A 27941-nucleotide genomic window follows, 5' to 3' on the forward strand; every position below is an offset into this window, starting at 1 on the left:
CTATTGGTGTCAGTAACCAGAGGGAAACCACTGTAGTCTGGGACAAGTTAACTGGAGAACCTCTCTACAATGCTGTAGGTAAGCTGTTGTGCGTGGATGTCAAATGCAAGGCCTTTTTCTACTTGCAGATGTGGTCATGCTAAAACATCTGGCTCAAGAAGCATGTAGTCATGTTTCCTATAATCTCAAAGAGTCTTCTAAGAAATGGGTTGTTATATATTTACCAATTTCAGATAGTTATTCCCATGTTGAATTAACTCTTTCTTTTGCCTCTCCCCTTCCTGATAATTTGTATTAGATAAATGAATCAGTATGGCTAGAACTTTTCGTGATCCCTGCTGTTTCTGACATCTGAAAGAGATTTTACCTCCTCCTCCCCTCAAAACTCAAGATTACACATGTTCCCAGTCCCATGTTCACCTCTCCGTAAAGTACTTGTGTACTTGTTCTTCCCATATAGGCACCTGAATCGACTCTACTGAGCTTATGAAAACAAAAATCTCATCATTTTAGCTCCTTCTGCTATAAATGTGGTTATGTCCACAGGGTGGAAAGGCTGAATCTCAAACATACCACCATTAGATATCACGCTTTATTCAGTGGAAATAACCATGTATATTTTAGTCTCACTCTTAGCAGCATATGACAATTGAGCACTGAATGACACTCTCACTTACTAAAAGGAAGATTTTGTTCTAAATATATAATCACTAAAAGGCATCGTTCTGTCACAAATAGAAAAGCACCATTCTTTGGTCAATAAAGTAACAGGTTGTGGGTTGGTGAGTGGAGACAGAGGTTGTCAGAGATGGAATGATTTATGGAGTGAGCAATTTTTACTTTGCAGTTAACTTTAGTATAGATTGGAAAAAGTGACATTCAAGCAGAAAATGTGCTTAAAAAGTGTTTTGTAAGAGTAGCATGAATCCTTTGGAAAGAATCTTTATAAAAAATTAAGGTGTTTAAGAAATTAGGGTGTTACAAGAAAATATTTAGTATGTCTTCTGTACTTGTGATAAAAAACTAAAGATGCAAAGAAAAGGTGAAAGAATTGTAGCCAAAGGTCCAATTAGACAAAGTACCTCTTTTGAATCTTTATTTTCTTCTCATTCTCATGAGCAGCTCATTTTGAATATAAGGAGGATATTACAATTTTAGTGACTAGGAGAGTATTCTTTCACAGACAAATGTTAGCCAACTTTTTATACCTTTTAGGGTACCCTATAGGGTTTTACTTTTTGTTCTCCCCCTCATGAAAGGAAGGGTCTACTCACAGAAACCAGAAAGTTCTTGTTAAACTCTAGACTTTGAATAGTAGAAATGCAGCTTTGGACTTCGAGTTGTCATATTAAAATAATGCAACTAGGTTAGTTGAAGTTATACTTATAGTGAAGGATTTCAGTAAATGTTTTACCAGGAAGACTTTTTGTGATGTGCTTATTTATTTGTTCCTTTTTCTTCTACAATTTCTAATTTTCTATTTAAAAAATAGCAGGCGTTCAAAACAAGAATGACTGAAAACCAAAAGAAACAACTGACATTGCAAACAGACCCATAGGAAATCCTAATATTAGAGTTATCAGACTTTAACCATGACCTGCATGTTCAAGAAATTCATGGGGAAGATTGATAATCTTAGCAAACAATTAGAAATTTAAGGATAGAAATTTTATAATGGTATTAAACTTCATTGATGAGTTTTGCATCATATTAGACACAGCTGAGGCACAGACACACAAAGGTTTAGAAAATGTAGAAAAGTATCTAAGAGAAATATAGAGTAAGATAAGAAGGTTCAACATATTTTTAATTGGGGACCCAGAAGAAAAGGAAAGTGAGAGAGAGAGAAAAGTTTTTCAAAACTGTTGAAAAATATGCCACCAATTCAAGAAGCACTATGAATCCCCAGGCAAGATATATACACAGAAAGCCATACACAAACATAGGCTGAGACCTAAAGATAAAAAGAATTTTAAAGTAGCCAGAGGACGTGACTTTGAAGAGCAACACTAAAACTTCTAGCTGATTTCTCAATGGAAACAGAGTACAGTGGGATGAAATCTTTGAAGTGCTGAAAGAAAATAATATCCACCTAGAATCCTATATTTAGTGAAAATATCCTTAAGAAATGAAGGTAAAATATAAAGGCAATGACAAACCAAAACTTAGAAAAATCATTACAAGCAAACCCCTACTGAAAGAAAAACTAGTTTTTTTCTGGTAAAAGGGAAAAAATGTTCTCAGGTGGAAACTAGGCAATGCAAGGAGGAATACAGAGGCCAAGAAAGAGGAAATACGTAGGTCATTCTAACTGAATTTTGACTGTATGAAATAATGTATTATGATGTTCAAAATATATTAAAATTTTAAATACTACATGGCAACAATAGTACATGAAAGGAATATGTAGTAGATGAGATTAAAGTGTCTTGTGGTCCCAGTACTATCAAGGATGCATGTTGTGGTCTCTAGGCTAAGCAGTGAAAGACTAAATAATGTATACTGAAGAGGGAAAATAGAATGACTTTTAAAAAGAAGGCAGGAAAGAAAGAAAAAGGAATAGAACCAGGAAGCAAGGACAAATAGGAAGCATTGAAATCCTACCATGTAAGTAATTATATTAAAAAGGACAAGATTACTCTCTTCAGTAAAATCTAGCAAAGGAGTTAATTGAAACTGCTAATGAGCTGATGGGATTAGAACAGTAAGACTGGAGAGACAAATTGGCCAGACCTTTCAGAGGAAAGATACAACTGGTATGTTTGGAAATTGAATAGGGCATAAACATGAGGCAAAAATAAAACAGGGCTATAAGATTTTTAGCCTGAGAAAACAGAAGGAAATTAAGTAATATTTAAAGAGTGCCAACATGAGAGAAAAATGACTTTCTCTCTTGGCCAAGCTGAATATGGGACTTGGAATTAAAGCTCATTTCTGGACAATTAGAATTGTGGCTCTGTTATAAAGAGCTCTTTCAAAATGTAGACTTAAAAGTTGATAACAGGAACTTCCCTGGTGGTCCAGTGGGTAAGACTCCGTGCTTCCAATGCAAGGGGTGCAGGTTTGATCCCTGGTCAGGGAACTAAGACAGGGAACTTGAAGGCACTGCATGCTTTGTGGTGCATCCAAAAAAAAAAAGTTGTTAATATAGTCTCAGTTTATTATAGATGAATTCACCATAAGAATGAAGGTTACATTAATTTGTGCAACTGAAGTTTAAGTGCCTTTCTGTAGACAGGTTCTGTGATGACCCCTAGGCAGATAGTGACAAACCAGGCAGTTACTATGCTTGCCTTGGTGACACAGAAGGCTAGGTGTAGAAATTTGGAGGCTAGACAAGGAAAGAGAATAGAAAAGGAGGTCAGAGAGTAATTAGCTGGGAGGAGATGCCACTAAGTCATGGCAAGGATAAATGCTGCCTCTAATATTCTTCCACCCAGGAAATACTAAGGTGGTATATGTCCATGCAAATTTTCAGTTGAGAATATGAACACAATATGAAATCCTTAGCAGCTTTATCTTGAAACAACATGAAACAGAATCAGCTTTTTACATATCTTTGTCTTTGAGCTTCTTTGTCTTCGTTTATATCATGGCCAGTGGGTTTTTCACTTTTCCCCTCTTTCTCTATCTATATATTTTCTTCCTTCCTTGTCCCTTTTATAAACCTTTTCTCACTTGAAGCCTATCCTGTGCTTCTTCATTTTTCTGTTTACTTAGTAAATTATATAACCGATGAACAGTATTTGTAATAGGCAAGCACAAGAGAGGGCCAGTCTTCTTTTTTTAATTGCTTTTTATTATATCACCATTTTTATGGGGTCCTTGATAGGTAATCTACTCACTCAGCCCCTGTACAATAACAGAGAGGAGAAATTTGGGGTCCTGTTAGTGGACATGAAATAGGCTTGGGGAAGACCTTGAAGACCAAGAAAGGCTATTTGTTCTTCCTTGTCATTAGGGTGTGTTTGTCGTTTGACATCTTTCGTAACGGTATGCTTATGAGATAGAAAAACATGCGAAGGTATCCATTGAGGCACAGATGGTCTGTTTCAGAAGCTTCATATTGTCTTAGCGTTTCTATGTTAGTTCTGTGATTGGCGGGGTGAACATTGGTATGGTACCTAAGGTGGAGATAAAACACATCCCTCCTTCCTAGTCCCTGTGCCATGATGCAGCCATTTACTGTGATGGTCTCACAGATGGATTGCAGCAGCTTTGTGGCCCTGGATCTGAAGCAGCCCTCTGCCTTCTCTCGCTTATCTTTCATTTTCCTCATCCCTCTGACTTTTCTCTCTCCCTCTCAGCATTATCTTCATCAATATTTTCCAAAGAATTCCCTCCACTCCTTTCCCCACCATTTTTCTAAGCCTTTTCCTTCCAGAACCACCTTTTTTTTTTTTTTTTTAGTGGTCTACAGGCTTTGCTGTCTTCTTAATAGTATTGAAAAGGAAGTTTAGATTGACAAATGTACCACAGACTAAACCGATAAAGAAGCACAAAGCTCCGCAGGTAGTTCAGAGGTTGAGTGGGGGAAGGCTTGAATCAACTGATATTTTTGCAAATTCATATACACATTTCACTGATGCTGCCGGGGAAACATTCTGGCTTGACTCGGATGGCCCAGCTCTTTCCCCACTTCTTGGCTAAGTTTCGTCACTCACTACTGAAGTTGCTTGGTATGCACGGCAAGCCAAGTGCAACAGGACCCTCATCGTGGTAGCTTTCTGTTGAACACAATTCGTGATTTAATGTCAAAATATTATTCATAGTAAGGACTAATATCCAGGGAGGCCACAGTCACTGATGTGAGCCCTGTAGTATATTACAGAAATAAAAATCATGTGTCTCTCAGCCATTATTCCTTCTTTAAATGGTATTACAAACATTTTTTCTAAGGTACTGGATTTAAAGTTTCCTGTGACACATGACTTTTTATGCAGAGAGTGACAGTTTTAGACATTGGTCATTCTCTTTGCCTTTTTAAAAAAATTTTTGCCTATTAGTTCACCCCAGGCCAATGATTAAATCTGGTTAGTCATCTGTTGAGATCTGAAGGAACCTTGAGCTCAATTCTTTTATCTTTTTGGGAACTGGGATATGTTTCAGAATATCAACATGAAAGAAAACCATAGCTGGCAAACCTCCTAAAACTCCTAAGCACGCTTGGTCTTAAACAACAAAGGTGTGGTTTTTTTTGTATTGTTTTTCTTGGGAAGGGAGCAGATTGTTATTTTTTGTTAAAATATGGAGTATTCCACTCTGTCACAATCCCCTTATTTTTCATTTTGTCATGTCTATTGTTACATTGTTCTTGGAATGCCTTACATCTCCTTCAATCCTGGGTAAAGAAGTACTGCCATATTTTGTGGTGCTTGAATTCCTCAACTCTGCCAGTTTAAATAGAAAGAAACGAAATTAGAATTCAACTTGGAGCTATGTTTTTTCATATTCTATTTAAAGCTATGACTTCTTCTTGGTTACATCTATATCATAGAGATTTAATTCTGGACTCAGACTCTGGGTTCAAATTCTGCCTTTTCCACTTACTGCCTGCCATTCTGTGCCTGTTTCCTGAGTGATTAAGCTGGAGAAATTATAGCAGCCCTCATAGGCTTGAGGATCAATGAATTAATACACATAGGACACTTAATGCCTAGCAGACTATCAGGCTTCAGTAAGTATTCAGAACATGGCCACATGGTCTCACAGATGCCTATTCTGAATTGGCTGATGACCTTTTCAGTCCAGGAACGCCAGATGAAATGGCTGGTTTAAACAACAGGTGTTCTTTCTTATGGGAATCGCAGAGCCTACCTGGGGTCACACGCACTCACATCAGCCATTGGCATCTTGACATTTATACACCTAAAAGCTGAAATAGGTTTCAGCCCCCAAATTTTGACATACATGTTTTCATTCACCGCCTCCTCCCCCAACTCTCCATTTTTCTTTTGGCCCCCACCTGATTTCAGAAAATGTCATCAGCTGAGGGACAGTCTCTTCCCCTTTGCAAATGACCTCATACCCAGCTTAATTATTATAGCTTAACTTTTGGCTAATTACCATAACACATAGCAGTTAAATCTGGTTTCCTAGATTTAATGTCCATTGTGGGGAAAGCAACCCAGTAACATTGAGTGTAACTAACTGTCAGCAGTCCTTGCTTAGTTCTTCCATAACCTGTGGCCTTACCTTATCTCACTGTCAGGCCAGTAGCAAACCATCCCTGCTGCTGCTACTGCTGCTGCTAAGTCGCTTCAGTCGTGTCCGACTCTGTGTGACCCCATAGACGGCAGCCCACCAGGCTCGCCCGTCCCTGGGATTCTCCAGGCAAGAACACTGCAGTGGGTTGCCATTTCCTTCTCCAATGCATCCCTAGGAGCTGTATTATTTGCCTTTGCTTCTAGTCAACTGAAAATAATTTAGATGATCTCTAGTGTGGTTTTTTCCCCCCTCTTTGGTACATTTTCCTTCTATTGTTATGACTAACTAAAACTGATTCAAATTTCTAAATATTCTAAAACAGATTTCTTCCCCTATACTCTTTACTACATCACTCAATTAACCTTGACCCATGGGCTTTGAGGCAACTGCATTTTTCTTTACTCTTAAAACTTTGTTTTTCAGAACAAACTAAATCAATGAGACATATATTGGATATGACTTCATTTAATACAAAGACAAATTCCAGGTCACCCAAGTTGGGTTTTTGGAACCTATTCGTTTGGTGGTGGGAACCATTTAAATCCAGTTTATTTAGTCTAAGTAAGGGACGTGTTTTCTAGAAACAGGCTGTATGGTGTTCTGGACTCTGTTTTCCTTCCAATGTTTTTCTGAATCACTTTGGGACTGAGCGATTCCCTGTTCCCTCTAGACATGCTGTTGCTTTCTGTGGACTGTACCTCCGGCCACCCTTCCAGGGAAGTGCTTTCCTGGGGCACTGCCTTCCCAAAGCCACTTGTCTTCCTATGGGTGCCCTGCCCACTTCTGCAGAGACTAGCAGTTCCCTTAACATTCCATTCATACATCCCCTAGTGATGCACTCACTGCATCACACAGCATTTCAGTTCTGTGGTCAGGTCAGCAGTCAATAACCAACTGAGCCACTTTCCTAACTGGGACACAGACTGTGTGGCCAGGTAGGGAAGAGTCATCTGAACAAGAAGCAGGAATTGACCTGATCTTTGTCTAGCCGGAAATGCTATTGAACCAGGGACTGACTGGACAGCCTGTTACCCTTCTGCTCCACGTCTCTTCCTTATCTTTTTCTACACTCAAATGGGTAGAAAACTGTTCACTGATGAACTTGCCCATGTGAGCCACCATGTCCTAAATGGTCAGGAAGAGAACACAAATCTTGAACCTGGCCATTTCTAGCATGAATTGCCATTATTTCTCCTAATGCTCCAGCTGCTCCAGTTTCTCCTGGTCCTTCAGATCCAGCTGCCGTTGTTCCCTCTGGCTCTTCAGTTCCAGCTGCTGGCACTTGCTCAGGTATTGGTGCTCTGGCTCTTGCTCGCCCCCAGCTTCCAACTCAGATGTGTTGGGGAAAATTGACTGCTGCTGTTGGTTCTGGATCTAGCACCTCTTCTGATTGTTCTCAGAAATTACCTCCACATGGGGCTTAGTCCTCCTGCTCGGGATCTTCTCTTTGGCTTTTGGTCTCTTATTCTGCTCATGTAATTCTGCCATCTTAGCTCCTTTAATGAGTTTTCTAATTTTCCTTTGTTCTTAATTCAATTAATTTCAAGCATTTGTGTATTGCTTGGTAGTGTACCGACCACTGACATTTTCCTCTTTGGCAGTTTTACTAATTCATTCCATGTATTCTAATCACTTTAGACTCGAGTTATAAAAACAAAAATTCTGCCAGCCTTCCGTGATCATGGGATAATGGAAGGAGAGGGATTTCTGAGACCATCTAGTCTAAACTGCCTTATTTTATATCCTGAAAACCCAGGCCCTAAAGGGAAATGAGACTTGCTTGAGTCACATAGCTTGTTGGCGGCACAGTCAAAAATGTAGATTTCACCTCTAGTGTTTTGACTCTCTTTGATGAGGGGTTCATTCTGTGGATACCAGATACTGGTACCAGATACCAGTACTGTGGGTACTTTGAAGCTTTTAAGTGAGGAGCATGGTGCTCTGTTAACTTAAGTAGTCCTTGTCCAAGAGCAATAGAATCACAGAGCCACTTGATCATCAGTGTGTGTCTAGTTTTGTTTTGAAATTAACAATTGGAACAGATTCAGTGTCCTAAAGAACGTGCCCTAAAAAAGAGGTTCTCAAGCTTGAGCAGACCATTGAATAACACAGGTGGGAGGACTCAGGCTCTCCTTGCCTGGACTCGCAACCAGATTCCTACAATGCAGGGACTTCCCTGGTGGTTAAGACTCCACATTTCCACTGCAGGGCTGTGGGTTCATTTGCCTGGTTGGGGAACTGAGATCTCACATGCCATGCAGCATGGCCACAAAAGGAAAAAAATAAAATAAGAATCCTCTGATGTAGGGACCAGGATGTGTGATTTCAAAGTTTTCCAGGTGGTTCAGCTGTGCTTTCTGGATCAGAACCACTGCTGTTGAATCTCGCAGTGTTTCTTAAAAAGAGGACATCTATTTAAAAGGTGTAATTTCTGGGCCCCCTCCCTAGACCTATTGTCCTAGAATTTCTGGCAGTGGGATTTATCTTTAAACTCCCTAGTAATTTTTATGTCCATTAAAATATAGAAAAATGCTGATCTGGAAGGCTTTGGATCAGTAAGCAAAAAAAGCCTAAAGCCTAGCAGTGTCCCTTGATAAAAAATAAATTTTACCTCATGATTCAGCAAACCAGCATAACTAAAACAAAGTTTCACAAGTCAATATTTATCCTGCTGAGTTCAGTGAATGTTGACATTTTCCATCCTAACCCATCTTATTTCATTTTTTTTTTGCATAGGTAGTCAAAGTTACATTGATTTTTAAACCCCTAGCCCACTGTAGTTTGAAACATGGAGGATTGAGATGTGTTTGTGAATTCTACCTGTCACAGATTTAAAACCTTTCTCTAGAATGCCTCTACTTTGCCCAACTACTCTGGTCCAGCCGTTAACACCTGCTAGGGTTGCTTGCCTATGAGGAAGGTCCCCTTGGGTCACAGTCACACACCACTGCCTCTGTGGACAAAGTGGATAGATTGCCATGTTCCCTGGACACAGGAGACCTTGGATACTCCATGATGCTTCTACTAATGGCTTGTATCCATCCCAGGGCAAGTCATAGAAAAGTCAGCCCCAACTAAAATGAAGTTATAAGGGGAAAAAACCAGGAATTCTTTGAGTAGTTTTGTTCAGGTGCTGTTTGATTCCTGAGTCAGACAGTATCACCTGGGTCCCCCACCAGTCTGTCTCTTTGAGGTTCACTCCAGATGTGGCCGATTCACCTCTCTTCCAGGGCACAGCAGGTCCCAGCTGCACACTCCCAAGCTGAGCTGAGAACAGGGACTGTTGTGGACTAAGCACAAAAAATCTCAGGCAGGCTAATCTGACTACACCTGAACCAATCATTGGGGACAAGATTCTAGAGCCGAGGGTAGGGTGGAATCTCAGGCTGAGGTTGAAGGAGGGGTGGTTTCCTAAAGAGAATCAAAGCGATAGCTCCCGGCAGCAGGAAGAATGGATGCCTGGCAGCAAAGAGCAGGGGTCATTGCTTGGCTGTATATTTCCATGGACTTCCTCTTTGCCTCCTGTTTCCTTGGTGATGAAGAGCCTTGTTTTTTACTTTGGAAACCGGTATAGCAGGGGTCCCCAACCCCCAGGCCGTGGATCAGTACTGGTGACAGTCTGTGACCAGTTAGGAACTGGGCCACACAACAGGAGGTGAATGGAGGGCAAGCGAGCAAGCAAAGCTTCACCTGTATTTACAGCTGCTCTCCATCCCTCACATTACTGCCTCCGTCAGATCAACAACAGCATTAGATTCTCATAGGAGCTCAAACTCTACTGCACTTGAATCATCACCCCTCTCCCCATCCCTGGTCCTGGAACAAATTGTCTTCCACGAAACCAGTCCTTGGTGCCAAAAAGATTGGGGACCACAGCAGTATAGTATCCTGAAGTCCCTGATTCAATTCTGCAAAGTAGCCACCATCAAAATCAAGCACAGACTGCCCTCAAGGGAAATAATGCTTTAAGTAATTAAAAAGAATTGATTAAAATCCACAACAGGAAGTAACTGGTTTTTAAATGAAGAGAAAGGCATAGTGTAGTTAAGGGTGAACCAAACTAGACAGTAACGGCCAGCACTCACATGGGTAGCAGAGAAGCATGCATGATCTTCCTGGTGCCCTTTAAATAGACTGTTTTCAGGAGCCGTCTGAGCATAGTCAGTGCCTAAAAATATCGAGTGAGCACTCACATATTCAAAGTTACAAAAGTTTGGTTCAGAACTGAAATCTGACAAATAAAGCTCAGATGATACTATTGTTTATCTTTCACAATTGGTTTGTATACCCTTTAATGCGTTCTCTTTCTCAAGCCTTCTGTCGTAAAGCAGAACACAACTTCCTACTAGGGAGATCAGAAAGAGAGTGATAGTTACTCAGTAAAAACAAGGTTGATCTGTTAAAATGGAGAGTTTACTTTATAATCTAGCAAGGAGAAAGAATGGTGACCTTTAAATGATTCGTGTAATGATTCTGGATTCTAGTCTACTTTGAAAGAGTTTAATATAAATAAGCATTCTGTACATAAGCAAATGAATCTAATTTTTTCCCTCTATAATAGTGTCAGGTTCTCTACTTTGTCACAAATTGCTACCCAGTTTTTCCAAGGTACAGCCTTTTATACCTAGTACAGTCATCCTGAGCTGTGCATTTTGCCCTGGCAACTAGCCTGCCTTGCATTTATATTTTTTTCTGCACTCGTGTATGCATAGAAAGTCCATATCCAAAACAGTTTTTTCATCTTTTTCTATAAAAAGGATACAAAATCAGCACCCCAAGGTATGTATTATTCTCCTAACTTGGTCTATAATTTTGCCATAAAAGCTTTAAATTCTCCCTCATAAATTTATCTTCTCTTCTAACAATATGCCCATTCATTTCTAATTTTCTAATATCTGTCTTTGGTAAGCTACAGCATTTTAATTGCTTATAGAAACTAATCGGTCTCCTATCCTTGATAGTGATTTCATTAAGGTCTGATTTTTTTTTAAATCAAGCTTTTCATATTTATTATTGTGTTTTGATCTATAGTGTGGCTTGACCTAAGAACCCAGTCTACTGTTGAGAGTCTTAGTAAAAGAATCCCAGGAAATAATAACTTTGTCAAGGTAAGAGATCTCTTCAAAAATATGCTATTGAAATTCTCATTTAACAGAAAAAAAGCTTGGAGATTTCACCAGGCTTTCTGTCTTATTGCACAATTGTTATTTGATACAATTTATAGAATATTTCTCTACAGATAATTAATTACCTGTCTTCCTTGCCCTGTGGTGAATTGGAGAAATAACGTTCCAAGATAAATAGGCTGGAGGGGATGATAAAGTGTCCCAGTGGGCTTAAACCATACTTCCTAGGGAGTGCTTCTGTAATTCCACATGCTTTCCAAATCCTTCTCTCTTGCTTTTTCACCATCCATCAAAGAAAGTTCTGGGTGCTTTTGAGGTTTTAGACATCTGGACTCAGGGAGCAAAAGTAGAAGACACTCCAGCCTTTACGTGAATTCCTCTTCTAATTTTCTTCATATGAAGATGCCAAAAAATTGCCTAGTTTTTGGTCCTTATATAGATCTCTCTTCAGACAAATGGGGAGAAAAGTTTTAAAACAGGTGAGGTACTTTTGTTAGCAAGGTCAAGCTCTCCTAGTATCCAAAAGGAAATTCCAGAGTGTTTTGTTTGTTTGATTTTTGGTTTGTTTGTTTGTTTGGGGCTTTTGGTTTATTCCCTTTATATTTGTCAGTGGGACTCTTAAATGGTAGTTTCTTGTGGTTGTTGATTCTGAAAGTGAAAGTGTGAAAGTGAAAGTCACTCAGTCATGTCTGACTCGTTGCAACCCCATGGACTAATACAATCCGTGGAATTCTCCAGACCAGAATACTGGAGTGGATAGCCTTTCCATTCTGGGCTGGGATCTTCCCAACCCAGGGATTGAACCCAGGTCTCCTGCATTGCAGGCAGATTTTTTACCGGCTGAGCCACAGTTCAGTTCAGTTCAGTCACTCGGTCATGTCCGACTCTTTGCGACCCCATGAACCACAACATGCCAGGCCTCCCTGTCCATCACCAACTCTCAGAGTCCACCCAAACTCACGTCTATTGAGTCGGTGATGCCATCCAACCATCTCATCCTCTGTTGTCCCCTTCTCCCATTATCAGGGTCTTTTTAAATGAGTCGGCTCTTTGCATCAGGTGGCCAAAGTATTGGGGTTTCAACTTCAACATCAGTCCTACCAATGAACACCCAGGACTTATCTCCTTTAGGATGGACTGGTTGGATCTCCTTGCAGTGCAAGGGACTCTCAAGAATCTTCTCCAACACCACAGTTCAAAAGCATCGATTCTTCAGCGCTCAGCTTTCTTTATAGTCCAACTTTCACATCCTTACATGACTACTGGAAAAACCATAGCTTTGATTAGACAGATCTTTGTTGGCAAAGTAATGTCTCTGCTTTTTAATATGCTACCATACTCTTTGGTTTGTGGGATGACCCTTGGTTCCTCAAATGAAAGAAGCATATGTTATTTCTATTATTTCTAAAGCCCATATGTCATTTCTATTATAATTTTTGAGCATGGATCTTTTCACAGTAAACTGTGAGCTAAGATTCTTAACTTACAAGGTTGCATTACAGTGTTGAACAGTTAGAGATTTTTTACTATGCGTATCCATGGGAGGTGAGAAGGAAAAGGGATCACTTCCTGCAGTTAGGTGAGTTGCTAAATGAGAATGGGGATCAAGAAGGAAAAGATAGTTGCGTTATTTTGATGTATGTTTTTTAATCACTTTCACCAGCCCTTCTAAATATAGTGTTTAATATGCTAACTAAAATGAGTGGATTGGATCCATTCTCAAGGAAACCTGTGTTTCATTTTTACCCTCTATCCTTTATTCAGTTAACCCTCCCTTTGTTGAATGTATTTGTGGAATTTATGCAAACTCACACACACTTAAAATTAATTGAAGTGACATTGGTTTGTAAAATCATATAAGTTTCATGTGTACAACACTGTGTTTCAACTGGCAACTACTTTCTTAACTAGAACAACTTTGGGTTGCTTTCATCTGGCGTGTCTTTGAGCTCTATTGTCCACCAATTTTATGTTATTTAAATATGTATGTGTGTTTGACTATGTATTTCTTATATTTTTAGCACACAAACATATTGTTTTTGTTAAGTCTTATCTATCTTAAAACAATCTTCTGATTGTGGTGATTAGTTTATGAATTGATAAACTTGCACTCTCTGATTTTCAATAGTTTTAAATATTAATTTCACTGAATATAAAATAAAAGGCAGGGTTTTGGACTAGGTTCTGTGTGTAATACTAACTTATCACAAAAGTTAACATCTGTGGCTGAGCTATCTAGGTTTCAGGGTATGTGTCATTTAATTTTCTCTTTATCTTGCTACATGGATGCTCTTTGAACTGCAAGCATATCACTCTGATTTTTGTTCATGAACATGCTTTCCTGTGCCATGAGATAGGAAAAGTGTTTTTTATACATAATACTTTGAGATTGCCTTTAGGGTCATTGCATATTTTGTAATTTGTTGACCTTTTTGATTTGGTGGTTTATTTTAAGCTGTTAAGAATTTCATTTCCTGGCTGAATGTCTTAACTGTATTTAGTCCAAGACAGGCCTTCCACTTAGCACTTATTTCAGTGCGGTGAAGCTTCGTTGGCTCCTTGACAATGTCAGAAAAGTTCAAAAGGCTGTTGAAGAAGATAGAGCTCTTTTTGGGACCATTGATTCATGGCTTATTTGGGTATGTTTAAAAATCATGTATGTATGGAAAACATTTTTAAATTGCTTATCTTTTTTCTATGGAGAGTTTCGAACTTTTTAGTTGGCAGCATCATTAAGAAAAGCCACTCACGAAACAGCAGAAAATTTCAGCTGCCATTTGAGAGGCAATTTTGGCTACCTCCTTTTTATTTTTATCTTGCCTTATTTCAGTAAAAATGAAGGATGATTGCCAAAACCATATCTCATGTCTGTTACCTTTAGCATAACTAATTTAGGTAATTATCAAGTAGTAAATTTCAGTCGCCTGTATCCCTTGCCTATTATTCACTCCTTTGGTACGTGCAGGGGACTGGCTCTAGGACCCACCAGAGATAGTTAGCAGTCTGTATCTATGGATTGTGTAATACTATAGTTTTTATTTTAAAAATCTACATAAAAGCACAGTTTGAACCTGTGTTGCACAAGGGTTAACTGTATTTCTTTTCCACTAGCCATTTCTTAGAAGAAATTATCTCTTCTATTTTCTACTATTTAACATGGTAATACACCTGGGACTACTTTTTAGCATTTGCTTTCAACATCGCATAGGTGTCTATTACTTAGTTAGGCCACAATATGAAAAATCATAGTGGAAATTACTGATGTATAATCTTCTTGCCTAAATTGAACATGAATGAGTAGAAGCAAACCTTTCTTATTCTCAGTTATTTTCAAGGGTATTTTCAAATACACCCAAAATGTGGAGGGAATAGTGTCATGAACCTCTAAAATAATGAGTCAGCTACAGTCATTGGCTATGGCCAAACTTGTTCCCACTATACTCACTCCTTCTCCCCATGGATAATTTTAAAGCAAATACCAGACATATAATTTCATTTGCAAACACTTCTGTAAGTGTGGGATTATTATTTTTTTTTCCAACATTCAGGGGAATGTTAAAGGAACATTGCCTCTCTTGTCGCTTGCCAGATCCACAGAGCAGATCAGACAAAACCCTCTATCAGGAAGTGGCGCCTTCCCCAGCCCTCCCTGTCTTGGCCAGGGCACGTTATGCTTTGTGTTCATGGCCAGCAGTTTTCATATGTTTTAATCACAGTTGAAATAATTCGGACAATAGTTCTCACCATTGCCTGGAGCCAGAGTAAGGCAGTATGTTGAACTGTGAGCTGCAGGACACTCGAGGGAGCACATTGAGCTGTCCCCTTCCTCCCCTGTTCCCGCATGATGCCATTACTGCGCTTCTGTTCCTTTCTTACTCCTCACTGCTTCTACATAAAAGAAAGCAGCAGTCCTTGTAGTTCAGGTCCAAGGGTATTAACATTAGAGAGTTTAAAGCTCTGCTTTCAGGATATGTGCTTGGGTCAGTGCAGTGCAGCCCGGTGAGAATTGTTACTTCAAAACAGGCACACACACACACACACACACACACACACACACACACACACATGCACACATACAGCAAGAACAGGAGCAACACAGGTCAATAACATCCCACGAGGTAGGCACATCAAATTTAATAAGACTCTGCATCTTCCAAAGATAAAAGGATGAAAGCAAAGCTGATTTTTTTGTTTTCATTAACCATCAACTAGAACTGCTGTCTACTATGATGGCCACTTGACCACATATGGCCATGGAGCACTTGAAATGTGGCAGGTCTGAATTGAGATGTGCATGAGTGTAAAATATACACTGCATTTCAAAGAGTTAATACAAAAAAAGGTAAAATGTCTTACTAATAATTTCATACGTTGAAAGGATATTTTGAATATATTAAGTTAAATAAAACTTACAGTATTATTCATTTCACCTGCTTCTTTATGCTTTTTAATTGTAGCAACTAGAAAATATACAATTACATGGGTGGGTCAATGTGGTTCTGTTACATTGTATTTCTGTTGGACACCAAGGAACACTAGAAGATGAAGTAATTGAAAGGTTAAAACGTTCCATTCTCTTGCTGTATGGGCTCTGCAACAGATTCTGGCTCTTGACAAAGTAGAAATTAAATTGCAAATAAGTACAGATTTAACATGTCATGTTCTTCTGTCCAGAGCTTGACAGGAGGAGCCAGTGGAGGTGTCCATTGTACAGATGTAACAAATGCAAGCAGGACGATGCTTTTCAACATCCATTCTTTGGAATGGGATAAAGAGCTCTGCGAGTGAGTTGTGTTTTGCCCTCATGATAGTTTTCCAATTTGTTGCCTGTCTATAACCTAAATCTTAATTTTTTTCAGATTGTCAGTGGAGCACCAAACTTTGTTGATATTTAACTACAATATACAAGTCTATGTTGTATACTCTTTTTTTCTAATTGGAGGATAATCGCTTTACAATGTTGTGTTGGTTTCTGGCATACAACAATGCGAATATGTATATATACACCTTCCCTCTTGAGCCTCCCTCCCCTACCACATCCTGCCCCTCTGGGTCATCACAGAGCACAAGACTGGTTTCCCTGTAAGAGACTATTACTGCATATATAATAAATAGGCCAAATTAAGTAATTGTCTCAATGATTCTTCAAGGAAAATTAGGTTCCTTTATAAAAGTACTTTGTTTTTTGTGTACTTTTGCTTTTGTATTGATTTCTTTATGTAAAGTTAGTGTTAAATATCTAAGCCTGCTGCTGCTGTTAAGTCGCTTCAGTCGTGTCCGACTCTGTGAGACCCCATAGACGGCAGCCCACTAGGCTCCCCGTCCCTGGGATTCTCCAGGCAAGAACACTGGAGTGGGTTGCCATTTCCTTCTCCAATGCATGAAAGTGAAAAGTGAAAGTGAAGTCGCTCAGTCGTGCCCGACTCTTAACGACCCCATGGACTGGAGCCCACCAGGCTCCTCCGTCCCTGGGATTTTCCAGGCAAGAGTACCGGAGTTGCCTACTGCTGGCTTATTTATTTCTTCCCATTTAACTCAACTCTCAAATATGCCTGTTTTTAATTTTTGTTTGCATGCCTTTAAATTAATATAAATGTTTCTAGATATTTAGTTAAAATAGCATTATATACCCAATCTTATTTTACTGGTTTTTTTTTAGATTTTTTGAAATTCCAATGAAAATTCTTCCAAATGTCCGGAGTTCTTCAGAGATCTATGGCCTAATGGTAAAAAGAAAAAGAAATTTTTTTAATTTAATTTTTATCTTAATAAAAACCTTACTATTCAGAATTCAAAAGTCAGTTGTGTTATGTTTTATATTTTGAGACCCATGAATTTTTTATGAATGTTGGCAGTATGTAAAATAATAATTTAGTATTGTCTAAATAGTTTTATAACTTCAAATTCTTGAGTCCTTCTTGCCAATTTATGTTTTATGTATACTTTATATAAAACTACATATAAAATTTTATATGCTATGAACTTTATTGGCTTTTCTTTGAGTATTTTGAAGTATTGATGAGATAATCTAACTGCGGTAGGTGATAAGGGAATATTTGAGCCAGTTTCTTCTTTTAATCCAAATAACTGTTTAGTAGTTGCATTGCCTGCTTTTAATTTATAGGAAGGTCTCTTCACATTGTAGTGGCATTCTTTTTCCTGTTGAATCTCCTTTAATGGGCAGACCATGTCTCATATTAGATTCTTTGTCAGCCTGAACAAAACTTTAGCAGAGAAGCTGAAAGCAAAGAGTCTGTTCTGATTTGTGATTGTTAATTAAACTGGTTTTCATCATAGGCATTTTTACTGTTGCTTTCATTGAAACCCACAGAAGAAGTAGTCTAAGCACAAATTACACATAGCATCGCTGAGTATTTCTGATTACACACCAGGAATGAAAACCTCTAGGATGATTTGAACTGGTGTTTAAGCTCAAAAATCTAGAATGTATGGTAAAAATTAAGAAAAGTCTAAGATTAATTACCAAAAAATAATGTTTGGACATTTCATAAAAAGTATTAGTCTACTTATAGACTTAATACACTAGAATACCCGAGTGTTCTGGTTAAAACTTAAGCAAGAAGTCTTAAGTGTTTCATTTATAATAAAGCCTTTTAAGGCAACATGGCATTTTTTAAGGGAAGCATAATCATTGCTTATCAACAGTTTAAAAGTGCTTTGATAATTTCATAGCTACCTATAAACTGACTTGGGTCAGAGGAAAAAAAACTGTTCTTGAGAAACAGTTTCAGAGAATGGTTGAAAAAACATTTAACTGGCCTAGTTTTCTCTTGCATTTAAAATATTATCCTTCTGTCCCCCTCTCTCCCCCTTGCTGACTATAGAAAATCTCTCATAGCCCGGTGAGTAGGTTGCCCACCAATGATGCTACCCATTCATTTGGAAAAGATACAGTGCATTTCCATTTAGTTTTAGATAAGCAGAAATCCATTTACTCAGCAAATTAATCCAGACTCTTCCATGACCCTGCAAATTATTATAAGCTCTAATGAAGCTTTAGTTATTATTAAAACATAATCTTATTTGTTTCTTTTTAAGTCCTCCATAAAACTAGGAGTGATGTTTCAAAATAAAAGACTAAGATAGTTTTCTGAAATGAGAAATTGTGATAGTCCCTATTACAAAGTACAGTTGTGATGTGCTTTTGGGCTGTAGCATAATAGGAAAATGAGGTATAGTTTTTAGATGTTCTCTACATCTCTTAAATGACATCTTGCCCAACCTTTCAGACCAGTTAGTTGGAAATGCACTGTCACTTTTTCTGGCATGCTTCACCAGAGAATATTCCCAGGAATCCTCCAGGGACCCCCTCCCTGTAAAGAAAAAAGAGCGCTTTCTGTGCCTGACCGCACATAGTAGATTCTGCTGGTAGTTTGATAATAACTTGAATAGTGTAAGCAAAGACTTCTTATAGTATCTGAATACCTTACATATCCAGCCTCTAGGTTTCCTGATTCACTTCACTTATAAGCCACGTTCAGATTGTCCAAGAATATATACAGTAAATAAAAGGTCTTGGATTAACCCAAAAGCATAAAAGAAATAAAATATTGCCCACTATCTAGTGGGTATTTTCTATTTTGTGAATGATTTCCACATGCATGCTCTTATTTCCTAACCATAGCTGTGTGAGGTGGCTTCTCTTCTTCCCCTCACTATCACAGAGGGGGAGCCCAAAGCTCCCAGAGAAATGGCAGACTGAAAGGTCAGAGGAAAAGCTTTTGTTTGGACCTCTTCCTAATATCAGGTTCATCATAATGTTTGTTCAGGTTTTTCTGTAAGATGGTATGGAAAAACCCGAATGAACTTTTAAGCCAATTCATACATCACAGGTACTTTGGGGATCATATTCCTTTCCCCTAATTCCTTGATATCAATACATGTTGCTTTGTATTAGTGTAAGTATTTTTTTTCAAAATTAAATTTGGTAAAGTTCACAGTCAGTCACTTAAATTCTCATTTTTTCGCCTTTGAGTGCTAGCCATAACTGGTTCAAAATCAAAACCACTATTCATGACACAAATTAACTCTTGCTTATCAAAACGTGAAGAATGATGTTGGCTATGAACAAATAATGCCCCATACCTGAACCTCTCTCTTGTTTCTTATTTATCAAGAGCAGTTTGGGTAGGAAGAACAGTTGGTAAAGTTCAGCCTTCCAAAATAAACATGTTCCATGCTAGTTTGATAGCTCTGTGTTCATTATGAAGGATGTGTTAGTCTGTTCATAGTAACAGCAATAATAGCAAAGAACTAATGGTCTGTGGGCATTCATATAAGCTCAGGCCCATTTTATAGATGAATAAATTGAGGTATAGAGAAGTTTCAGCAGCCTGCTCGGTGACTAACTAACTAACTAACCAGGAGTAGATCCTGCAACTCCTGGCTCCCTGTCCAGTGTTTCATGTCCATGTCTCTTCAAGGAATATTGCTAGTATCTCTCTCTCTGAACCACTCATGTAGTTGAAACACTTGCTTTGTCTTGTCTGCCCACATGCTCTGGCATGTTGCTATTTGTGTTCATTTCTATTACAGTTATGTTATTAGAGCCAAATTTGTGATTATTCATAATCCTTTTTTAAAATTTCATTAGAAAGCTGGGGCCTTGGAAGGTGTGCCAATATCTGGGGTAAGTTTCATCACCAAACATCTCCCTACCACCTCCCCTACCCCACCCCCCTTTCATGTTCTGGCTTGCCTTAATCAATCTGTTCCTCCTTTAACTATGGAAAATAGTAAAAGCAGAAGGATTGGCTAATTCTTATTTTGACGGTTTGCAGTGTGGGCTATTAAGAATTTTGTTGAGTAAATTAAATTCTAACTCTCCCTTCCTATCCCTGTTTGGAGGCATTAACACATAGGGCAATGGCCAAATGGAGGTAATGCAAAGAATATAAGACAGTTCGCTCCTTCTTAAATGAAGAAGGAAAAATAAACCTTATGGCTCTCCTAAAAAGAAAATGGATAATATTATCTTAGTATTCTTTATTGTCATATATCCTTTCAGTGTTTGGGAGACCAGTCTGCTGCATTGGTGGGACAAATGTGCTTCCAAGATGGACAAGCCAAAAACACGTGAGTTTTTAAGAAACAGACCTGCAAACCAATGGGGTCTTGTTTGTTTGTTTTTCCCTTTGGTGTTTGGAATGAGGAAAAGCTTTTGAAGTTTCTCCACACTGAAAATTAATAGTTCAAGAGTGCCGATACAGTTATATACGTTTACACTTTTTGCCATTTGTTTTTCTTCATCTCCTTCACGTAAATCAAACCATGGCATATGTAAACACACTGATGAAGCTTGTGAAAATCTTAATTTATAAAATTCAAAACCTTTCCCATACAGAAACTAAATGCTGGTTTAAAGTACTTTTGCCTTGGGACGGACTTCCTGGTGGTCCAATGGTTAAGACTCTACATGTCCAATGTAGGAGGCATGGGTTCGATCCCTAGTCAGGAAATGTGACAATCCCACATGCCATACAGGCGGCCAAAATGAATACAATTTTTTTAAAAAATTTAAATAATAAAAAATAAAGTATTCTTGCCCTTTGCAGAGGTTGTTGGAGGGAGGCTGAGCAGAGGGAAGAAAGCCATGATGAAACTCTAATTTTCAACATATCGTTCCTGCACAAGACTTTCTCACTAATTTCAAAGTCATATTTTTGTGGGATTTTCAAAGTTATTTCTCTGGCACTATGCTTTCTCCCCGTCATTTGAAGTTTCTGCCTCAACACAAAGCAGAAGGAATGACAGAAGTAGAGATTTTGTGCATTTTTTCTTCTCATCTCGTCTTCTTAATAGTCACACATGTAGTCTATAACAAGCCCCATATTTAAGAGTGATAAGATGACTCCCACTTTAGGATGAGAAAAACAGATACTCAGAGAAGTTAAGCTAGTAAGTGAGGAAGGCAGTCTTTGCATCCGAATCCAGCTGATTCAATTTAGGGCACTTGACCTTTATACTTTACTGTCCCCTGTGTGGAAAAGATTTCCATAGCCCTGGCAGCAGGCTGTCTACCTTTAATGGTTTTTATCTTGAGGATTCTTTTTTTTGGCCACACCCCACAGTATGTGGGATCTTAGTTCCCCGACCAGGGGTCAAACCCACACCCCCTGCAGTGACAGTGTGGAGTCTTAACCTCCAGACTGCCAGGGAAGTCCTGTTTTCTTAATTCTCTCATTAATGTTAACTTCAGTGCTTGCATTCGCCTTTTTGTCAGTAATGGAATGTCTCTATATTTTAGATGTAGTGTTCTTATACTCTAGTAGGGTCAGAAGTCCTCATGCAGAAGTGTGACATTTGGGTGACAGTTTTTCTGAGAGGAGAGATAGGAAAATTCTTCTCAGGTCATGGTATCCTGTGGGTCTAGAAACATATTCTTTGAATTCTGGATTCCAGGTAGCTAAGTCAGGAGTCAGAGAAATGATAGAGAAGTAGGCTATCCCCACTGCCCTCTTCTTTCCTCCTCTGCCTGGCACCCTAATGCTAGTAAAGCAGATGCTATCTCTCTTTGGCAAGTACCTGACACTGTAGAGCACATGGGAGGTGCCCAGTAAAGTTGCACAAAGTTTATTTTGTTTCTGTTTATGCTCCCCTCCCTCTTAAGCATTATCAGCCAATTCCGGAAATGCGGGATTTAAGTTAGGGAGGGCAGTCTGAGTACCGCAGCAGCCCCTGCAGGTTGAAAGAGGGGAAGAATTGTAAGATCTTTGGGCTCATGTTTCTCTTCCTGAAGGAAAAGATCACAGATATACAGTTCATCATAGTATAGATCAGAACTTATGTGCCATAAGAAACTTGGAAGTACTGCTGTTGGGTTTCAAAGGGAGGCAAGAAAAATCACAAAGATTGTTAGTAGTGAGACGTTTTGAAGACTGAGCAGTATTGGTGAACACGTGGAACACTGAACTAAGATGCAAACAAGGAAATGGAAAACTTTATTTAGAGAATGTAGAGGACAGTTGGGTAGGGAAGTGATTGTGGGGAAATAAGGCTAAGGTGGTGTGACACCCTAAATTCCAGAGTAAGGAGTTGTTTTTGTTTTTTTTTTCTGGAAGGCAATGGGATACTTCCTGAAGGTTTGGGGGCTGCTGTTCAGAGATGACTGGAGCTGTTGATTAATGACATGGCAGTCCTGGGTTAAAGCGAGGAGAGGGCTTCCCTGGTGGCTCTGTGGTAAAGAATCCGCCTGCCACTGCAGGAGTCACGGTTCGATCCTTGATCCCAGAAGATCCCACATGCCGCATAGCAACGAAGCCCCTGTGCCGCAGCTACTGAGCTTGTGCTCTAGCGCCGAGGAGCCACAGCTACTGAGCCCACATACTGCAACTACTGAAGCTCCCGCACCTAGACCTGTGCTCTACAACAAGAGCAGCCACCACCATGAGAAGCCCTAGCGCTGTGACTAGAGAGTAGCCCCCACTTGCCGCAACTAGATAAAGCCCGCTCAGCAGTGAAGACCCAGCATAGCCAAAAATAAACAACTAAATTAAAGAAAAAATAAAGCAAGGAAAAACTAGAGGCAGAGAGGACATGGAGGCGGCTACAGCAACTCAGTAACAGCAACAAAGACTAAGAAGGATGAGGAGGACTGAGATGGAGGTATGGGTGGATGTCCATGGCACTGCAGAGGAACACGAGACAGGAAGCAGTTATGGAGTCTAGTTACCTGGTCCCAGTGATTAGATGTAGCCAAAGTATGGAATGGGTTCAAGACTTTGTGTTTGGGATACGTTGGTGATACTGATAGGCTATACATTATACATACATGGTCATGGGGAATGAATGTAGTATAAAAGTATAGATTTTGAGTTTCCCATATTTAGAGGTGATTTTTGAAGCAATAAGAATTGATGAAATTACCAAGAAAAAGTATATAGGTAGAGGAGATATTTAGAAGAAGGAAGCGATGACTGGATGGAGAATTCAGACAAATAGAATGTAGTGAGTCATTAATGTGGAGATTCAGGGTCTCTATTTAAGACTCTACTAGGGTCTCTCTTTAAGAGAGGGGCCTGGTCAGCAGTGCAAAATAGAACAAAAAGGACATAGAAATCAGGTCTTCGGTGGTGACCTCCAAGAATGAAGCTTTAATACAATGCTCAAGATGGAAGCCAGGTTACAAATGGTCAGAAGAGATGCAGGCAAGTAGAGAAGATAGAGACAGCAGGACAGAATGTGCTATGCAAACAGGCAACCATCCAGGAAGGAGGAGTGAAGTAGACAGTTTGTTAGATTAATAGGATCTTTCAAACTTTGGGGAATTTTGTTCGTTTGTGTTTTTAATTTAAGCTTGTGTTTTAAGTGCCTCCTCTCTCCCAGAGGCTCTAAGTGTAGTAGCAGAGGCCTCCTGCCTCTTCCACAGATTCAACTAGGACCACTCACACACCCCCACCCCACCACCCCCACTGTCTGAACACAGTAGAATCTTGAGAAAGGATTGGTAGACCATATAAATGCTGAAAAACCCGTATATTTTTGATGACTGGGAAGAAAAAAATAAATAAAATTTAAGAAGAAAATAATTGCCTATATATGGCTTTGAAAGCGGTAGCCTAGGGACTTCCCTGGTGGTCCAGTGGTTAAGACTCCGAGTTTCTACTGCATAGGTTCTATCCTTGGTTGGGGAACTAAGATCCCACATACTGTTCGACCACACACACACAAAAAAAATTGCTGTGGCCTAAATGTAGCAAAGAAGTCTCTTCATGTGTTGATAATGCTCATTAATTACTTATTAAGTGTACATGAACTTAAGAATTTACTTCTATGAAGTACCTTGAGCCTCTGTGTCAATTTCATAATTTAGGACTTGTACACTACTGTTCAGTATACATAGTGTTTATATGGGGACTAAATCAGTACAGATTTCTCCTTTATAAAGTGTGGAACAGATAATTAACTTCCACTTTTATGAATATTTATTCATGGAGACTGACTTAAAATATGTAGCTTTTTCAGCATCACAGAAGTAAAAAGGTATAGAGATTTATGTGTTTTGACTTCATAAATGTATTATTACCTGAACCTAGTGTTATTTGACTGGTATCTTTGAAAACTGAGGTAGATACTGATGGATGCCGTGCTCCCTGAATGTGCTGGCTGGTCATCAAGCAGCCCACAATCATGCTTGAATCAAGCAAAAGAGATGGATGGTCTTGGGTGAATTCTTCTTCACATCAGTGGTTCCTGGAAAGATGTTTTTCAAAAAAAAATTGCCCCCTTTCTGTTTGCTCCATAAGACAAACACAGTCAGAGGGGTCTGTTGGCTTAGCACTGACTAATATTAATAGCAGCATCTGCTGGGATCTGTCTGCGCACCCCTGGGCTGAGCCCTCCCCATTCTCCCACCTGGGCTAATGAAAGTCACAGAGCACAGCAGCAAGGCCTGTGGGGAGGGAATCCCAGGCAAGTTAGGACAGCTGTGGTGAGCCAGGGATGATAGCCAACTCATTTGAAAAGTGTTGCCATGAGACCCTTGCTGATATCAGCTTGAACCACTTATCTGCTCCGCACAATTCAGAACCACTCATGCATGTCCAAGTGCCAGATTTGTTGCAGAGTCCAAAGCTTTTGCTGATAAGGCCGCCACAAAGTAAATTCAGTTCTTCCCTGGCAGCTGTGCTACGTGCTGGCTCTGACTCTCTGAGCACTGTTAGAACACCCTATCCTGCGTAGGGAAGGGAGAAGATAGACCAGCAATAGCTTTTCCCTCCTAGCTACTCCTGTGCCAAAGTCCAGCTACACTTTTCCCCCACGCTGGACCTACACCCTCTCCATGCCAGAGGTTTACGGCTGCCTAATGATGGAGCTAGGCCGGCCTGCCCCATTGCTGAATGGCACTAGACGTGGATTAGTAGAGATGTAACTGTGAGAGAATTTAGGATTTATTGTAACTCAGTGCTATTTTATTAATATAAACAGGAACCTGGGTTACGACTAAACTCCAAATACTATACTTGCATTTTTTCATTGTTGTTCAGTCACTCAGTCATGTCCGACTCTTTGCGACCCCATGGACTGCAGCATGTCAGGCTTCCCTTTCCATCACCAGCTCCTGGAGCTTGCTCAAACTTATGTCCATTGAGTTGGTGATGCCATTCAACCATCTCATCCTCTGCCGCCCCATTCTCCTGCCCTCAATCTTTCCCAGCATCAGGGTCTTTTCCAATGAGTCAGCTCTTTGCATCAGATGGCTAAAGTATTGGAGCCTCAGCTTTAGCATTGGTCCTTCCAATGAATATTCAGAGTTGATTTCCTTTAGGATTAACTGGTTTGGTCTCCTTGCAGTCCAAGGGACTCTCAAGAGTCTTCTCCAGCACCACAGTTTGAAAGCATCAATTCTTTGGCCCTCAGCCTTCTTTATGGTCCAACTCTCACATCCCTACATGACTACTGGAAAAACCACGGCTTTGATCATATGGACCTTTGTAGGCAAAGTGATATCTCTGCTTTTCAATACGCTGTCTAGATTTGTCATAGCTTTTCTTCCAAGGAGCAAGCATCTTGTAATTTCATGGCTGCAGTCACCATCTGCAGTGATTTTGGAGCCCAAGAAAATAAAGTCTGTCCCTGTTTCCATTTTTTCCCCATCTATTTGCTATGAAGTGATGGGACTAGATGCCATGATCTTAGTGTTTTGAATGTTGAGTTTTTCCATTAGGATTCCACTAAGTACATTTTCTTCTAGACTTTTTTTTTTTTAAGGAAGCACATATTTTTAAAATATTTGTTTGTTAACTTTTGGCCATGCTGGGTCTTGGTTGCTGTGCAGGCTTTCTCTAGTTGTGGCAAGTGGGGGCTACATTCTAGTGGTGCTTGGGCTTCTCATGGTGGTGGCTTCTCTTGTTGCAGAGTACGGGCTTTGAGGCATGTGGGCTAAGTAGTTGTAGCACATGGGCTTTGTTGCCCTGTGGCATGTGGGGTCTTCCCAGACCAGGGATCAAACCAGTGTTCTCTGCATTGGCAGGAGAATTCTTTACCACTGGGCCAACAGGGAAATCCCTAGACTGTTCTTTAAAACATTATTCCAAGAGTGTATGTGATATTTGTTAACTTTTGAAACTTTTCTAAAAATTTAATTTCTTTTATTGTTCTATGTTAAATGTCAATGTTATATTATTAACATTTCAGCATTTACTTTTAATAAAATTGTCCTACTGTTCATTCTTCCCCTAACTGTAGGTATGGAACAGGCTGCTTCTTACTATGTAATACAGGCCGTAAGGTTGGTGTTTTTCAAATTAAAAGATTCATGGAAGTCTTCTTTAACTTCGTATAAATAATACTTCAACATAATTTGCTATTAAGTAACTTTTGAGTCAGCAGCTTTTTAAAAATTTTTTATCAGGGTTTAATTTAGAGCTCAATAAAAATGATGAGTATCATTACATTTTAAGCATTCTTGTAAGAACCATTTTAGGTTCTTTAACTTTTATATGTGTGTTTTTAATTGTGTTAGTAGAATCTCTCACTAGGAGCTTGTCAGATTCTTAATTCAAGTCCAATTTCCAACAAGGGATAAACTTTTTGTACTATTTGAGTGTATTGTTCTTTTTAAAATAATTTTTATTGGAGTTAATAGTTGATTTATAATGTTGTGGTAGTTTCAGGTGTACAGCAAAGAATGTCCACTTTTTTAAGATCTTTTTCCATGTAGGTCATTCCATGTAGATCTTCCCAACCCAGAGTGTTGAGTAGAGTTTCCTGTGCTATTAGTTATCCTTATTAGTTATCTGTTTTATATATAGTAGTGTGTATATATATATATATCTATATATATATATATATATATATATATATCCCAGTCTGCCAAGTGTATTGTTCTTAAAACTGGTAATATTGATATTTAAGATATATTTTCTAAATTGTTATGTTTATTGAGTTATAACTAGATCATTTTTGCTTTAAAAATCTTATGCTGTCTTTTTGTTTTCCTGGCTGTAAACTCTTTTTCTCTTTTCTACAGTGTGTATTTTCTGAACATGGCCTTCTGACCACAGTGGCTTATAAACTCGGCAGAGATAAACCTGTATATTATGCATTAGAAGTAAGTACATTTCAATCAGTATAGATAATATGACAGACATTCAAAGTGAAAGTGAAGTCGCTCAGTTGTGTCTGACTCTTTGTGACCCCATGGACTGTAGCCTATCAGGTTCCTCTGTCCATGGGATTTTCCAGGCAAGAGTGCTGGAATGGATTGCCATTTCCTTCTCCAGTGGATCTTCCTGACCCAGGAATCAAACCTGGGTCTCCCACATTGCAGGCAAACACTTTACCGTCTGAGCCACCAGGGAAGCAGACGTTCAAAGCTAATGAAAATCACAGTGTTATCTGTAAGAATGAGAAGCAACTTCTCAGTCTCTATAGTTTTATCATGACATTGCAACAATTCAGTCACAAAAAAGCTCCATTTCCAATTCTAGTTCTCATTATTTTTAGTTACTTCCTAGAAATAGTGTTGAACTTCTCAAAGTCATCCATCGGGGATAGAGTGGACTTCTTCTAAACTCTGGTTGGACTGGTTAATGTAATTTTGACCTCTTCACATGAATTACAAATGTTCTTTTGGCATCTAGAATG

General features: G+C 39.1%; 1 protein-coding gene across 1 annotated transcript; it reads left to right on the forward strand.

Moving 5' to 3' along the window:
• Positions 1 to 27405, forward strand: LOC108633198 (glycerol kinase; the record flags this gene model as incomplete). Its single annotated transcript, XM_018045472.1, is given in 11 exon segments — positions 1 to 78; positions 7414 to 7497; positions 11239 to 11315; positions 13835 to 13972; positions 16008 to 16117; positions 16993 to 17059; positions 18179 to 18196; positions 19948 to 19983; positions 20362 to 20429; positions 26541 to 26583; positions 27325 to 27405. Coding segments are annotated over 11 exon segments (800 nt in total), but the record flags the coding sequence as incomplete, so codon positions are not given.
• Positions 27406 to 27941: the final 536 nt, after the last annotated feature.

This window comes from Capra hircus, unplaced genomic scaffold (assembly GCF_001704415.2).
Source record: "Capra hircus breed San Clemente unplaced genomic scaffold, ASM170441v1, whole genome shotgun sequence".
Taxonomy (NCBI): Eukaryota; Metazoa; Chordata; class Mammalia; order Artiodactyla; family Bovidae; genus Capra; species Capra hircus.